The 13,565-nt window shown below is 43.5% G+C and overlaps 1 protein-coding gene across 1 annotated transcript in view; it reads left to right on the forward strand.

The window, feature by feature from the left end:
- SVIL (supervillin) overlaps positions 1 to 13,565 on the forward strand; it is a 131,772-nt gene that overhangs the window by 90,403 nt on the left and 27,804 nt on the right. The window contains exons 17-25 of the mRNA XM_006887117.1: positions 3,078 to 3,167; positions 3,261 to 3,347; positions 4,887 to 5,064; positions 5,572 to 5,744; positions 7,295 to 7,450; positions 9,691 to 9,827; positions 10,446 to 10,593; positions 10,714 to 10,859; positions 12,653 to 12,828. Of these exons, the coding sequence (XP_006887179.1) occupies positions 3,078 to 3,167; positions 3,261 to 3,347; positions 4,887 to 5,064; positions 5,572 to 5,744; positions 7,295 to 7,450; positions 9,691 to 9,827; positions 10,446 to 10,593; positions 10,714 to 10,859; positions 12,653 to 12,828 (1,291 nt within the window). The remainder of the gene's footprint in view (positions 1 to 3,077; positions 3,168 to 3,260; positions 3,348 to 4,886; positions 5,065 to 5,571; positions 5,745 to 7,294; positions 7,451 to 9,690; positions 9,828 to 10,445; positions 10,594 to 10,713; positions 10,860 to 12,652; positions 12,829 to 13,565) is intronic.

Below are 13,565 nucleotides of genomic sequence, written 5' to 3' on the forward strand. Positions count from 1 at the left end.
CTTCCACAAGAGCTTTGTGATATTTGGGCATTTTCCTAGAATATTTAAAATGAAGCCTTTGAATATTCATGCATTGCTGTTGAGTCACAATTGACTCATAGCAGACCCTCCATGGGATTCCCAAGGCCAATTGCCCATATTTCTCACAAGGAGCTGCTGGTGGATTTGAACTTCCAGAGAAAAGTGGTCTTTGGTTAGCGGGGCAACTCTGTACAGATTCTACAGAGCTCCCTCCCTTTGGATAAGAATATATGAAATTGTTCTCAGGTTATTCTCAGTTATTGAATTCCTAGTTATTGATGTTGTGTTGTTGTTACGTGCCATCGAGTCGTTTGCAACTCATAGCGACCCTATATGTACAAGAGCCCTAAACACAGTTCTATCCTGTGCCAACCTCGCTGTCTCAAACACATTCATTCCCACTCCACTCCCACTCCACTCACAGAATTGATCCATCTCATCGAGGGTCTTCCTCTCCTGCGCCGTCCCTCCACTTTCCCAAACATGATGTCCCTCTTCAAGGACCAGTCCCTCCTTGCGGCATGCCCAAAGTATGTCAGATGAAGCTTCAGAATCCTTGACTCCAGGGAACATTCTGGCTTCACCGTCTCCAGGACAAACCTGTTTGTTCTGCTAGCAGTCCATGATATATTCAACACTCTTCTCCAGCACCACAATTCAAAGGCATCAATTCTCTGTCTATCCTCCCTATTCACTGTCCAACTCTCCAATGCATAGCACGTAATTGCAAAGACTATAGCCTGGATGAGACGTACCTTAGTCTCCAGCCTGATGTCGTTGCACTTAAGTACTTTTGAGAGGTCCCTCACAGCTGACTTTCTCAATGCATTTTGTCTCCTGATTTCCTGGCTGCTGTTACCAAGAGTGTTAACTGTGGAGCCAAGTAAACTGATGCTGCCAATTGGCCCAGTGGTGAGAATCTTTGTTTACTTGATATTGAGCTTCAATCCATATTGAAGACTGCAGTCCTTGACCTTCTGCAGCAAATGCTTCAGGTCCTCCTCAGTTTCAGCAAGCAGGGTTGTGTCATCTGCATAACACAGGTTGTTGACAATTCTTCCACCAAGCCTGATGCCACATTCCTCTTCGTACAGCCCAGCGTCTCGGATGATCTGTTCTGCACACAGATTGAAAAGTTATTGATGTAGAACTCCTTTAAAAAAAATTTTTTTAGGAAGAAGGTTTACTGTTTCTTGTTTTGTATTAACATTATAAAGTTAATTTAAATTTAAATCTGTGAATTTAAATCTGTATGCCCCTCTAAATAGCCTCAAATGAGCCAGAAACTCATTCTCTCCTTCTTGGTGCTGTTACCTGAATAGGCAGCAGAGGGTGGTGTGGCTGCAGCTATGTCCACAGCTCAAACTGTAGAGGTGGATTCAGCTGGAGGCTTTAGAAGTCGGCCTCTTGAGTCAGCACTGTTGGCTGCGAGTTAATGACCTCTGTGCTAATGAGCTGTGCGGATGCCTCCTAAGAACCCTTTCACTAGACAATGATTTACTGCTCCAGTGTGTGATAAACCTTGGGCACCAAATTTTACTTATCTTTATTATTCTTCCAGACAATTTATGTTCTCCTGGCAATAAACTCTTTGCAGGCTTGTAATTGAAATGATTTTTTGTTTTATTTTATTGCTGTCATCAAGCAAATACCTACACATACTGAAAAGTACTTCTTAAATATTACTTAAAATTTACAGATCAACCCCTATTTCCGTATTTTTCCTTCAAACTTAAGTGCTATCATACATGTGTCTCTGATTATGGGATGGAGGGGCAGAGTTCATTCAGTTATTTTTCTTTGTAGATCGCAGTGATTTATTTTCCTCATGTTGTTCTTTGAGGGACAAGACCCCCAACAACAGTGACTGTACCAATGGGGTGGAACATTTAGGGGATTGTGAAGATGGCACAAAAGAGGATAAGGTTTCACTCTGTTGTTCTTAAGGTTACAGTGAGCCGTAGATGCCCCAGCAGCACCTTCCAGCAACGTAGATTACACATTTGTTTACAAATGAAGGCAAAAACTGTTAGCATCTCATTTTGGTCTTTTTAAATGTACTATTCACTCCTTTTGATAGTCTCTTTTACTTAGGTTAAGGAAAAGAATACTCATTTTCTTATTCCCCCTGGATTCCCTTTCTGTGCTAGAACAGCTCTTTTCACATAATCCTTACCAAATTGTGCTTTAAAGACTGCCCACCCACACTCCAGCTTCTTCATAAAACCAAGGTCACTGGATTTGAGTCATTTCCGACCCCATGTGTTCTATAATAGACTCTTCCTAGCTTTCTCTTGGCTAGAATCTTCATGGATACAGACTGCCAAGTCTATCCTCCACTGCACCCTCAAATAGATTTAAACCACCAACCTTTCAGCTCGTAGCTGAGCATAAACTGTTCACGCTGCCAAAGGACCTTAAATGATTATGGAAACATACAGCCAGTTCTCAGTCACAGCAGTTGTTGTGAAACAACCTCCAACAATCACAGACCTGTTTAAATCTAGGTTCTTATGTTCCTTTTGTCTAAAGGTTGCCATTCCTGGCACTGTTGCTCAGCCCCACGGAAGGAGGTACCCACAGCACGTTGTCCCTCCATCACTTCTGTGTGGAGGAGTGTAGGCAACATTTGCTGGGTAACTAACATGACACAGCCCATTCTTTACTGCCTCTGGGAGATGCTACAAATGTGCTTTCTCTTACGCTACCCTGCCCACCCCACACACAAAGGGCCTTCAGCACTCACAACTATATTAGTTCTAGTGTATCCAGATTGCTTATACATTTGTCTATTCAGTTGACATGTCAGTAGACTCATTTTACAATATGTCTTCATTGTTCATTTTGGAATGTTAACTACTGCACTAGTCCTCAGAAACAATAAAAGCTCATTTATATTTACAAGTGTCTCACATATTCATGGTTTCTGTTAAATGTGTCTGTGTGAAGATTCTAGAAATTGTAAAATCTACGCTAGATATTGCACTGCATCTGAGTTCTGAGAATTCCCAGAGATGGGACTGAGATGCTAAATAGCTCCTTTGTTTGCTCTGCAGGGTTGGCATCACCAACTGCCATAACTCCAGTAGCTTCTCCCATTTGCAGTAAGACAAGAGGTACCACCCCAGTCTCCAAACCACAGGAAGGTAAGTCATCCTGAGACCTCCTACACCAATGGGCCTGTGGGCCAAGGAATACTTAGTGGCGTTCTCTCATTGGTGGTTTCTTATTTTGCTCAGATATCGAAGCAAGACCAGACATGCAATTAGAATCTGACCTGAAGCTGGACAGGCTGGAAACCTTTCTCCGCAGGCTCAACAGCAAAGGTACAAAGCAAAGGCCAGGAGCCGGCATTGGTTCCTCGGCTCACAGCTGACTGATGCATGTCTTCAACCCTTGTCCAAGGAACTTAGGCCAACACCTGCTCACCCAGTGAGATCTCTAAGGCCCAATACTGGTTGTGTTTTTGTCTCAGCTGAATTGGCTGCTTTGTTTGATAGCTTCACTGATCCATCTTTCTAAAGCAGTCCCTATGTTGTGAGAGCACATAGGAAGTTAGTAATCAAGCCTGACTGGCTCACCAAGCTTTGTGCAGTTGATAATGTACTAAACTGGAGACCCTTAGTCACTCATTTGTTCACAAATGTAGAACCTTTGGTATATAACGCAGTCAGAATTAGAAACCAGGTAATGGTGCTTTTAAGCCTGAAAGCAGGTCACTGTACACATCCGAAGTCAACATGATTTGGGATTCAATGATCTTTAAATTTATACAATTTCATCAATACAATATCATCTTCCAGTAAGGTAAAAGCTGATATTGTTTCTTACAGTCACAAATTATTATTAAAAGAAAATGTTGATAAATGTTGAAGTGCAGAGTTCAGCACAAATATCTGTAATTACACAGAATGAAGGAATAATGTGGAGAAGTAGCTCCTTATCATCTAAATAGTATGTCTAGTACTTAACACTTGTCAAATAGTAGGAGCTGGGATCTCCTACTGTTGGCAGAGAGCTGTAATAATTTGAGAATAAACAACTCCTTCTAAATGATAGGGCACTCTAATAGCTTAGTGGTAAGAAACTGTTCTGCCAACTGAAAGGCATATGAGTTCAAATCCACCAACTGCTCTGCAGGAGAAATATGGGCAATCTCCTCCCTGTGATTTCCAGCCTCTCAAAACTCATTGCAGGGTCAGCTATGCGTTGGTCCCCACTCAATGATACTCAACAACATAAAGAACCCAACTTCGGACTTGAATTATAAAAGCATAATAGAGTAGGTAAAGCAACTAGGCCAGTAAGGCAAATGGTCAGGAAAAGTTATTATATACATGTGACAGAGATCTAAGCCAGACATCAGCCAAATCCAACTCTCCACCTATTTTGTAAATAAAGTTTTATTTGAACACATCCATTTGTTAACATATTGTCAATAGCTACTTGTACATTACCACAACAGAGTTGTGAGGAGTTACAAGAACCCATATGGCTCCCCTGGAAGCCTGAAATATATACCACCTGGCTCTTTGCAGAAAAAGCTTACCAACCTTTGTGCTAGAATGATATGAGCCTCTCCCAGCTCCAGTAAGGAGAGGAACATGTCAAGCAGTGGATGCTTCACAGGCTTGTATACAGACCTCCCAGTCTCCTACCATTTTGCTGTGGAGGCTTTATTGAGGTGGGAGGACCTTACGTGAGAAGTCAAGTCAGGCCCAGTAACACCTCCACAACACCCTGTGTGTGTCCTCAGCATATTCCCTCCACACCCGGAGCTTAGGTAGGGCACAATTTGAAAATACTGTAAGGCATTGCTACAGTCATACACATCATATGTTGTGTATACGCTTGTTTGTTGATAGCTGGTGGGATGCAAGAAACCGTCCTCACTGTTACCGGGAAATCTGTCAAAGAGGTGATGAAGTTGGATGACGACGAAACCTTTGCCAAATTTTACCGCAGCATGGACTGCACTTCACCAAGAAGTCCCGTGGAGCTGGACGAGGACTTTGATGTTATTTTTGACCCTTACGCACCCAAGTGAGTTATTTCCACCTCATCTGTTCCTTTCGCTAAATATGACTTCCTTATTCTGCCTCCACTCAGTGCTTTCACTGGGATCCTCTCCTACTGTGTTATCTTCTGCTTCAGAACCCACATTATTTGTTTCTAGAGCCAGTTGCATGTTTCTGTGAGGTGGATTCATCCAAAAAAGATGTGCTTTCCAGCATAAGGGCTGGAATATACACAGGGACTGTGTACTATACATGTTTCTTTTTTTCATACAAATGGCCCCGAAGATTTGACCACCCCTCCAAGCAGAACCTGTGTGCATGATATAAGGCAGGGCTCTGCCAGTGACAGGAATCAGTGGGCCCAAGTCTTCCTTCTAGCTCTAAGATCCTGTGACACTGTGTTGGGAGAGTGGCAGGCAGGAGGAAACTGTGTAAGATATATGAAGAAGCCAGGAAATGAAGTAATAGAACCCAGCACTCCCAGAGGGAGAAGCGGTGCAGACCAGGGTCTCAGCTCTCCTTTGCTCCCCAGGTTAACCTCGTCAGTGGCCGAGCACAAGCGTGCAGTCAGACCCAAGCGCCGCGTGCAGGCTTCCAAAAACCCTCTGAAGATGCTGGCAGCACGAGAAGATCTTCTTCAGGAATACACAGAACAGAGACTAAATGTTGCTTTTATGGAGTCAAAGCGGATGAAAGTAGAAAAGAGTGAGTATGCAGACACCCATCCTGCTTCTGCGTGCAGCTGCGGGTTGATGTGAGAGTCACGAATGAATGGGGTGGAGGGGGTGGAATCCAAGCTCTCTGCTCCTTCTTCAGGCTGAGCGACCCTCCCTGACTAACTTTTTGGGGTTCCAGGGTTCTGAAATGGTGGTGTTCTTGGTGGTTTTTGTCTTCCTCTTATGCTCAGAGAGGGCTGAGGTGATTCGGTGGTAGAATTTCACCTTCCATGCCAACACCTACGTTCAGTTCCCTGTCTCTATCCCTTATGTGTGCCCACCACCTGTTAGCCAGTGGAGGTTTGTGTGTTGCTATGATGTTTGAGCTGATTTCAGAGGAGCTTCCAGACTAAGACAGACTAGAATGAAAGGCCCAGATAGTCACATCTAAAAATCAACTTATTAAAACCCCATGAATCACAGTGATTCCATTGACACCCAGCTTGTCGTGTGGGTGGTGCACAGCGAGGAGGCATTCCATTCTGTTGTGCATTGGATCTTATTGAGCTAACAATGTAGTACTTATAAACCTGTTTCCTAAAGCTTGTCTTAGAAATACATCATCTAGGGGAACTGATTGTGTTACACATCAGTCTACTTAACTAAGAAAATATATATTTCAAGATTGCTTATAAAGTGTGAAGAAATCTTATTTCTCTTTACTGTTATACCCTAACCCTAGGTGAAACCATTTTATAGATTTTTCTCCTGCTTATGCATTTTTTTAAAACCTTATTGTAACGTTGTTATGTGCCATTGAATCAAAGGCAGTAGGGTTTTGGAAGGTTCTGCATTGCAAAGGATGAGATTGCCCATCTTTCTCCCTTGGAGTAACTAGTAAATTTGACCACCTGTATCTGGCTTGGTAGCACAACTTCTTACCCTCTAGGCCACCAAACCTCCCTTTAAATCCATAAAATAAAGGTTTATTGACACCAATAGTACATTCTCTTCCTCTAGTCCCTTTTTGGTGACTAGGGCTGTTAATTTGTGATCATTGAGTAATTTTATTGTTGTGTGCTAAAAATCTAACATCTTATTACATTCTTAGGTTTGGAAACAAAGGATGTGAGGAGATCACTGTGCCTCTAATAAAGACTAAAGCTAGCCACTGCCTTCTGAAGTGTCTAGTTTGTATTGTTACACAGAGAGCCTTTTGGTGAGAGGCATTTAACAAGCTTCCTCAGAATGTATTCCAACATGTAAAGCTTTTAGCAATGGTTATGGCCCCTTTCAAGGGAATTACGGCAAATGTATTCAGGTCTTGAGCTAAAGTGGTTGGCCTTTAATGTCAGTCAGTCTTTGTCTGCACAGTGAAGTGTGACACTTGTCTCCAAACAGTTTATGATCTTCAATATTGTATTTACTTCTTAGAAGATTGGGTAGCCTTTGAACTTTGTCAGACTGGAGTTATGCTTCCCCTCAGGATGAACTTTGAAAGACTGAGAGAGTAAGTTAGCACTGGCGTTTTGTGTCAGGAAACACTGGCATTTTGCCCAAACATCTCCCATCTCCCTCCTTTCTTTCCCTCCTGTCCAGTGTCCTCCAACTCCAACTTCTCCGAAGTCACCCTGGCAGGCTTGGCCAGTAAAGAAAACTTCAGCAGCGTCAGCCTACGGAGCGTCAACCTGACGGAGCAGAATTCCAACAACAGTGCAGTGCCCTACAAGAAGCTGATGCTGTTACAGATCAAAGGTATCTCGGGGCTGTGTGGGGTACATCCACACTGGTCGGGGGAGGGGGTGATCACGAGGCATACTGCCTGCAAAGAGAAGCCTCATATCCTTAATAACCTTCTGAGGGCCAAGCCCGTCCACATTCTCTCTTGAAGCATCACAGAAGTCTCTGAGATGGGAAGCATCAGGGCCTGCTGAGACTTGTTGTTGTTTTGTGCCATCGTCTCAGAACCAACTCATAGCTGACCCTCCAGCAGATTTTCAAAGGCAGTAAATTGCCTGGGAAGGAATTGTCCATCCTTCTCTCAGAGAGCAGCTCGTGGATGTGCACATACTTTTGGAACTGCAGTGCAGCCTCTTACCACTCGGCCACCAGAGCTCCCTGGCTGAGACTCACAGAGGTGAAAATGAGCTTGAGACAACAGTGCTGTGCACAGTCACTCTGGTTTTGAGCCCAGGCCTCTCCCACTCCAGAATCTCAGCTTCTGCTGCTGCCTCAGCCAGCCCCCTCGTTCCCCAGACCGTGACACAATCAGCAGAAACCTTGTACTTCCTACGTAGTTACAGCTGAGAGTCTGAGACCAGATGCACAAGAATCCAGGCTGGCTGGAGAGATAAACAGGCCTAGAGGAACATGGGGTGGGGGTGGGGAGGTCAGGAGATGATGCACCAAGGAGCCCCAGGTGCTGCTCTGTTGGTCTCATTGCTGTCAAGTCAGAACTGAGTCAGTTTTGACTCTACATTTGATTTTTGAGGCTGTAGAAGGAGCTTGCCCATCATTCTCTCCTGGAGCCACGGGTAAATTTGAACCACTAGAGAAGTTTTGCCTTTGGGTTGGCAGCGTAACTCCCTATGTGCTATACCACCAGAGCACCCTTTTCTTCCAATCACTCACTCACTCACTCACTCACTCACTCACTCACTCACTCACTCACTCACTCACTGTGGTCAACAGGATACCCAGAGAAGCTTTGGTCTCTGAGGAGAAAGAGAGAGATGTATGCTGCCCCCTAGAGGCCACACCTGTAGATTCGTCATCAAAAGAAGGACGATGGGCAAGATACCATCTACTTTTGGTTTCTGCATAACCACTGGTTTTTTTAGATTATTGAAAAATCTTCTCTAGTGACAAGCTAGCATTAAACCCAGTGTAATTCTGGAAAGATCTGGAGGAATAAGGCACTTAGGAACCAGTACTGAAAGCAGAAGGAGCACAGTGGTTAAATATTTGACGGCTACCAGAAAGTTTACCAGCGCAAACTGATCAGCTTGAGAGAGATGCTCCTGTAAATATTTACAGCCTTTGGAGCCTTATGGGGCAGTCCTGCTCTGTTGTACAGGGTCACTATGAGTTGAGATCCACAAGAGCAGATTTTATTGGTTATTGCATGCAGTGCTGCCCTCTGAGCTGACGCTCCCATCGTTTTATAAATAGTCTCAAGGAGGAAGGTCCTGTGGAAGCCCTACACCCCTGCCAATCAGTTCTGACTTGTCTGAACAGATGAATTAAATGTGGGAAGTGGGCTGAGTGGGGAAGGTGGGGCCTGGAGAAAAATGGAAGAAGGGAGAAAGGAATACATTGCTGAGTGTCCTGGAGGAAAAAAGGTGACCATAACAGGTTCTATGAAAAGATGCTGGTCGTGATGCTAGAAGGAATAGTAGCAGTAAGAAAATGGCATTATGGTGGGAACTCACACTCCCACTCATTGCCATCGAGTTAGACCATGCTCATTACTGACCTTCTGTGGGGTTTCTGAGGCTGTACATTGCACAGAAAGAGACGACCCATCACTCTCCTGTGGAACCACTGGTAGATTAGGATTGTCTTAAGAGGTGTTGCCTTTGGGGTAGCACCACAACTCCCTACGGGGTACGCCTCCAGAGCTTCTTTTCCCATGAGAATGGAATCAGAAAAGGCATCACGTTGCCCATTTGAAACCTCCCTCCTCATCACCTGGATTCACAAGAGCATTAGTAGGCTCGGTGGCCAAGTTGGACTGCCAGGCCAAAGGCAGGTGGTGTGAATTCACCAGTTGTGCATGGGAGAAAGATGGGCAGTCTTCTCTCCTGTGACTTAAAACCTCTGAAAACCCACTGGAGCCTCAGCTATGAATGTGTTCTGACTCAACAGCAATGAGTTTGAGGCTTGGAAGGTTTTTTAAGGATTGGAAGAGTTCCTGGCAGGGGGATGATTTAGTGGTGGGTGTTTCCTGGTGGTAATTCTCCTTTGAGAAGACACTGACTCCGCCTGATTTTCAGGGAGAAGACATGTGCAGACCAGACTGGTTGAGCCCCGAGCTTCATCCCTCAATAGTGGGGACTGCTTCCTTCTGTTATCGCCCCATTACTGCTTCCTGTGGGTAGGCGAGTTTGCAAATGTCATAGAAAAGGCTAAGGTGGGTATCTTAAAAATATTTTAATTAAGTATTTCTTTATATTAGAATAGTCTGCCAGTCGTCAGACTGTTACAACACTCCACAATCTCCAAATGCTCCATTCAAGCAGGAAAAGGTTGAGAGTACTTAATTCCCTGGATAGATTTCAAACAAGCTTTTAGTTGGGTGCTTAAGTGGGATGTTCTGGGAGGATTATGACTCACACTTCCAGTTCTTAAATCCTGGGCTTATTTTTACTCCAGCATTAAATAAAGGAACTGGCATATCCCTTCAAAATTATTTATTACTGATTTGTTGTCGATGTGAAATTCTACCACTGGCCTGTTGAATGATTCTCTCAGGGGGTGGGGGGGGACACAGAGAATGGTTGTTTTTAAAAAATTTCACAAATGAGTGAACTGTTAAGTTTTTAAGACTGAGAACCATTTCTCTGAAGAACTGATTTACCCTGAGTCTTTAATTACATTTTTCTTAACTTGGTTGAAAACACCCCACAGCCAGTGTTCTGCAGCCCCATGGCTGCCAGGTTTCCATTGGAGATGGGTATTTCCCTTACTGTTTTGGCGTGGGCCGCTGATCCATAGCTCTTCTACCCACTTGATTGCCTTCTTCCCTTAGGCCTCAGAACTTGCAACTTTAATTCAGACAAAGAGGGAACTCGGATGCAGAGCTACTTATATCCAGACTATCGAGGAGGGAATCAATACACACACCCATGCAGCCAAGGACTTTTGGAAACTCCTGGGTGGCCAGACCAGCTACCAATGTAAGAACCTACTGCGTTACAGAGAGCAACGAGCATGGATATTCTCTCTTCTGTTCTAGCCCATTCCTCTAAAGTAGCCGCTTTTCAGTGTTCCTACTCTCCTTGTGTTCTCACCCAAAGCTGCTGGAGACCCCAAAGAAGACGAATTGTATGAAACAGCCATAATAGAAACAAACTGCATTTACCGTTTGATGGATGACAAGCTTGTGCCTGATGATGACTACTGGGGGAAAATTCCCAAGTGTTCTCTCCTGCAACCGAAAGAGGTACAATGTTAGACTCTGCCCTCCACTGAGAAAGCACACACGGAGCCAAGGGCCTGGGGCCTGCCCTGTAAAATAAATAGCAAGTGCTCCGTAAAGGTTAGCCAGGATTAACGCTGCCTGTGGAACACTTACACCTTTTGGAAAGACATTTATTTGCTGTTTGAAACCAGGACTGCCATCTCAGATACTTAAATAGAACTCAGAATATTGTTCAGAGGACACACAGATCATGGCTAGCTGCTTTTCTCTATTGCTGTAAAATTATATTTAGGCAAAAGGTGCCTATTGCGTATTCCTAGCTCTTGACTTTTTCATACTCAGTAAAGTACTTTTTAGTCCTTGGGGAAGGAGATATGCGTGTTTATATAATGTATGGTCATGAATTATGGCAGTGTAGTGCTTTTTCCTTTTATATCAATATTTATTATTGTTGTTGGGATTTTTTATTCCTAGTAACTCCATGTGACAGATAAATTGCCCCATCGGGTTTTTCTGTGTAATTTTTACATGAGCAGGACACTGGATCTTTCTCTTGTGAAGCCACTGAACTATATACATTTCTACTACCATTAAGTATTCTATGAGCTGAGAAAAAAAAAGTGTAAGACATAATAGAGCCTTCAATCAAGCTAAGTAGGAAGGGTATTATTAGAGTATAATTTAAAGCTAGGTGGTACAATGAATACAGACTAAATATGAAATGGACCTTTAAAAGGGGCAAATTATTCTGCATATTACTGCAGAAAAAAAAGTAATCAGGGATAATTTTAAAGAGAATGTTAAATTGAACCTGGCCTTTGTGTGAAGTGGAAGTTGGACTGCTGGGAACTAAAGAATGTGGAAATAAATAATATCATGAATGTACTACTCATTCTGCGTGCATTGAGTAAGCCCCTACTGTACATGTAAGCAAGGAACGCTGAGGGTGGAGCACACTGCATGCTATACTGCTAACCAGGAGGTCAGAAGTTCAAGACTACTAGCTGCTTCAAAGGAGAACGAATATACAATCTTTTCCTTTAACTTTTTACAGCAATGGAAACCTGATAGAGGGCTACCAGGAGTCAAAATTTATTTGAAGGGATTTTAGTATATATCTCTATCCTTAGAATTGTATGTAGGAGAGAAGAACTTTTGGATCCTCAGCGTCTGACCTTTATGAACTAGCCTGTGTATAGTAGTGCTCAGTAAAAGTTATGAATGAATGAATGATGAGGGATCAGAAAGGGAGGAAGGGGCTCTGATGGCACAAGGGTTAAGCTGCAAACATAAAGGCTGATGGTTTGACTTAGCGGCACCTCAAAGAAAGACCTGGTGGTCTGCTGCTGTGATGATTTAGGCCTAGAAAACCCTAGGGGACAGTTAGACTTGATTAATGGGGTCCTCGAAGTCAAAATCAACCCCATAGAGGCTACTCAATGCAGCAAATAGCATCAACAGTCACACGAGGAAGGATTGGAGGAAGAGAGGGAAAGAAGGAAGAAAGGGAGGGAAGGAAGGTAAGGAAGGAGCCCTTTTTTCATTAATCAGAAATTCTAAATGGCTAGAAAATTCAGAGAAGAGAGCACTAACTTGGGCATAATAGGAAACCGTGAGGAGACGACATCAACCACGAGGCAAAGGCTGGCCTGACCGGGCTCAGCCTGGCACGCAGCTCTTGTGACCTTCATGGTTTTGAACTCATCATTGCATTAGGATTTGTCCCTTGGCCTGTTAAACTCACTCTTATCAGCAACTGATTCCACTCTCACACCTCCTGCAAGTCAGCACATTCTTTTGCCATATTCTTCCAGGTACTGGTGTTTGACTTTGGCAGTGAAGTTTACGTGTGGCATGGAAAAGAAGTGACCTTAGCACAACGGAAAATTGCATTTCAGCTGGCAAAGCACCTGTGGAATGGGACCTTTGACTATGAGAACTGTGACATCAACCCACTGGATCCTGGGGAATGCAATCCCCTTATTCCCAGGTGCGTTGATAGTACCAGTAAGTTCCGTGTAGAATCCTTTCACCAACTCAAATCCCAGTAGTCATTTCCTATTGCTTTTGATCACTGTTAGTTTTCCTAAATGATTGTATGCAGCGTAGCATGAACATTGACATAGAGGAACATTTCTTTAGTGTGTAACAAACTAATATGGAGCTTGTCGCTTCCTGGAAGGTGTTTTCATTCTACTTAATTTCTTGAAGTGAACAAATTGTTCCCACCTGCAGCATTCCAGATGTTCTTATGGCAGATGAATAGCAATTGTTTAAACAAATTACATGCTGATCTGAAAAACTTCCCAGGGTCTGGCATTCAGCCAGTGAGCTGAATGAAGGGGCAAGAGCTGCAGGCTGCCTTCTCATTTCCAACCTTAAAACCCTAGTCCTTGATCTGAGGATTTTCCTTTTGGGTTTTTTTTTGGGGGGGTTTGTTTTTGTTGTTTTTTTTTTGTAGTTAATTATGTATATGCCTCTTTTTTCCTTCCTTTATTATTTTTTTTTTAATAAAAACTAATTGCTGTCAGTCAGAACTGACTCATAGTTGACCCTCCAGTTGGTCATCAGAGGCTGTATATTGCATGGGAGGAGATTGTTCATCTCTCTCTTGTGGAACAGCTGGTGGATTCAGACTGCCAGAGAAACACCACCTTTGGGTTTACAGCATAACTTCCCTACCCACTAGGCCACCAGAGCTCCTTTTTTTTTTTAAAGAAAATATAT

Source organism: Elephantulus edwardii, unplaced genomic scaffold, assembly GCF_000299155.1.
Source record: "Elephantulus edwardii isolate Elephantulus edwardi_28Jun2011 unplaced genomic scaffold, EleEdw1.0 scaffold00054, whole genome shotgun sequence".
NCBI classification, from domain to species: domain Eukaryota; kingdom Metazoa; phylum Chordata; class Mammalia; order Macroscelidea; family Macroscelididae; genus Elephantulus; species Elephantulus edwardii.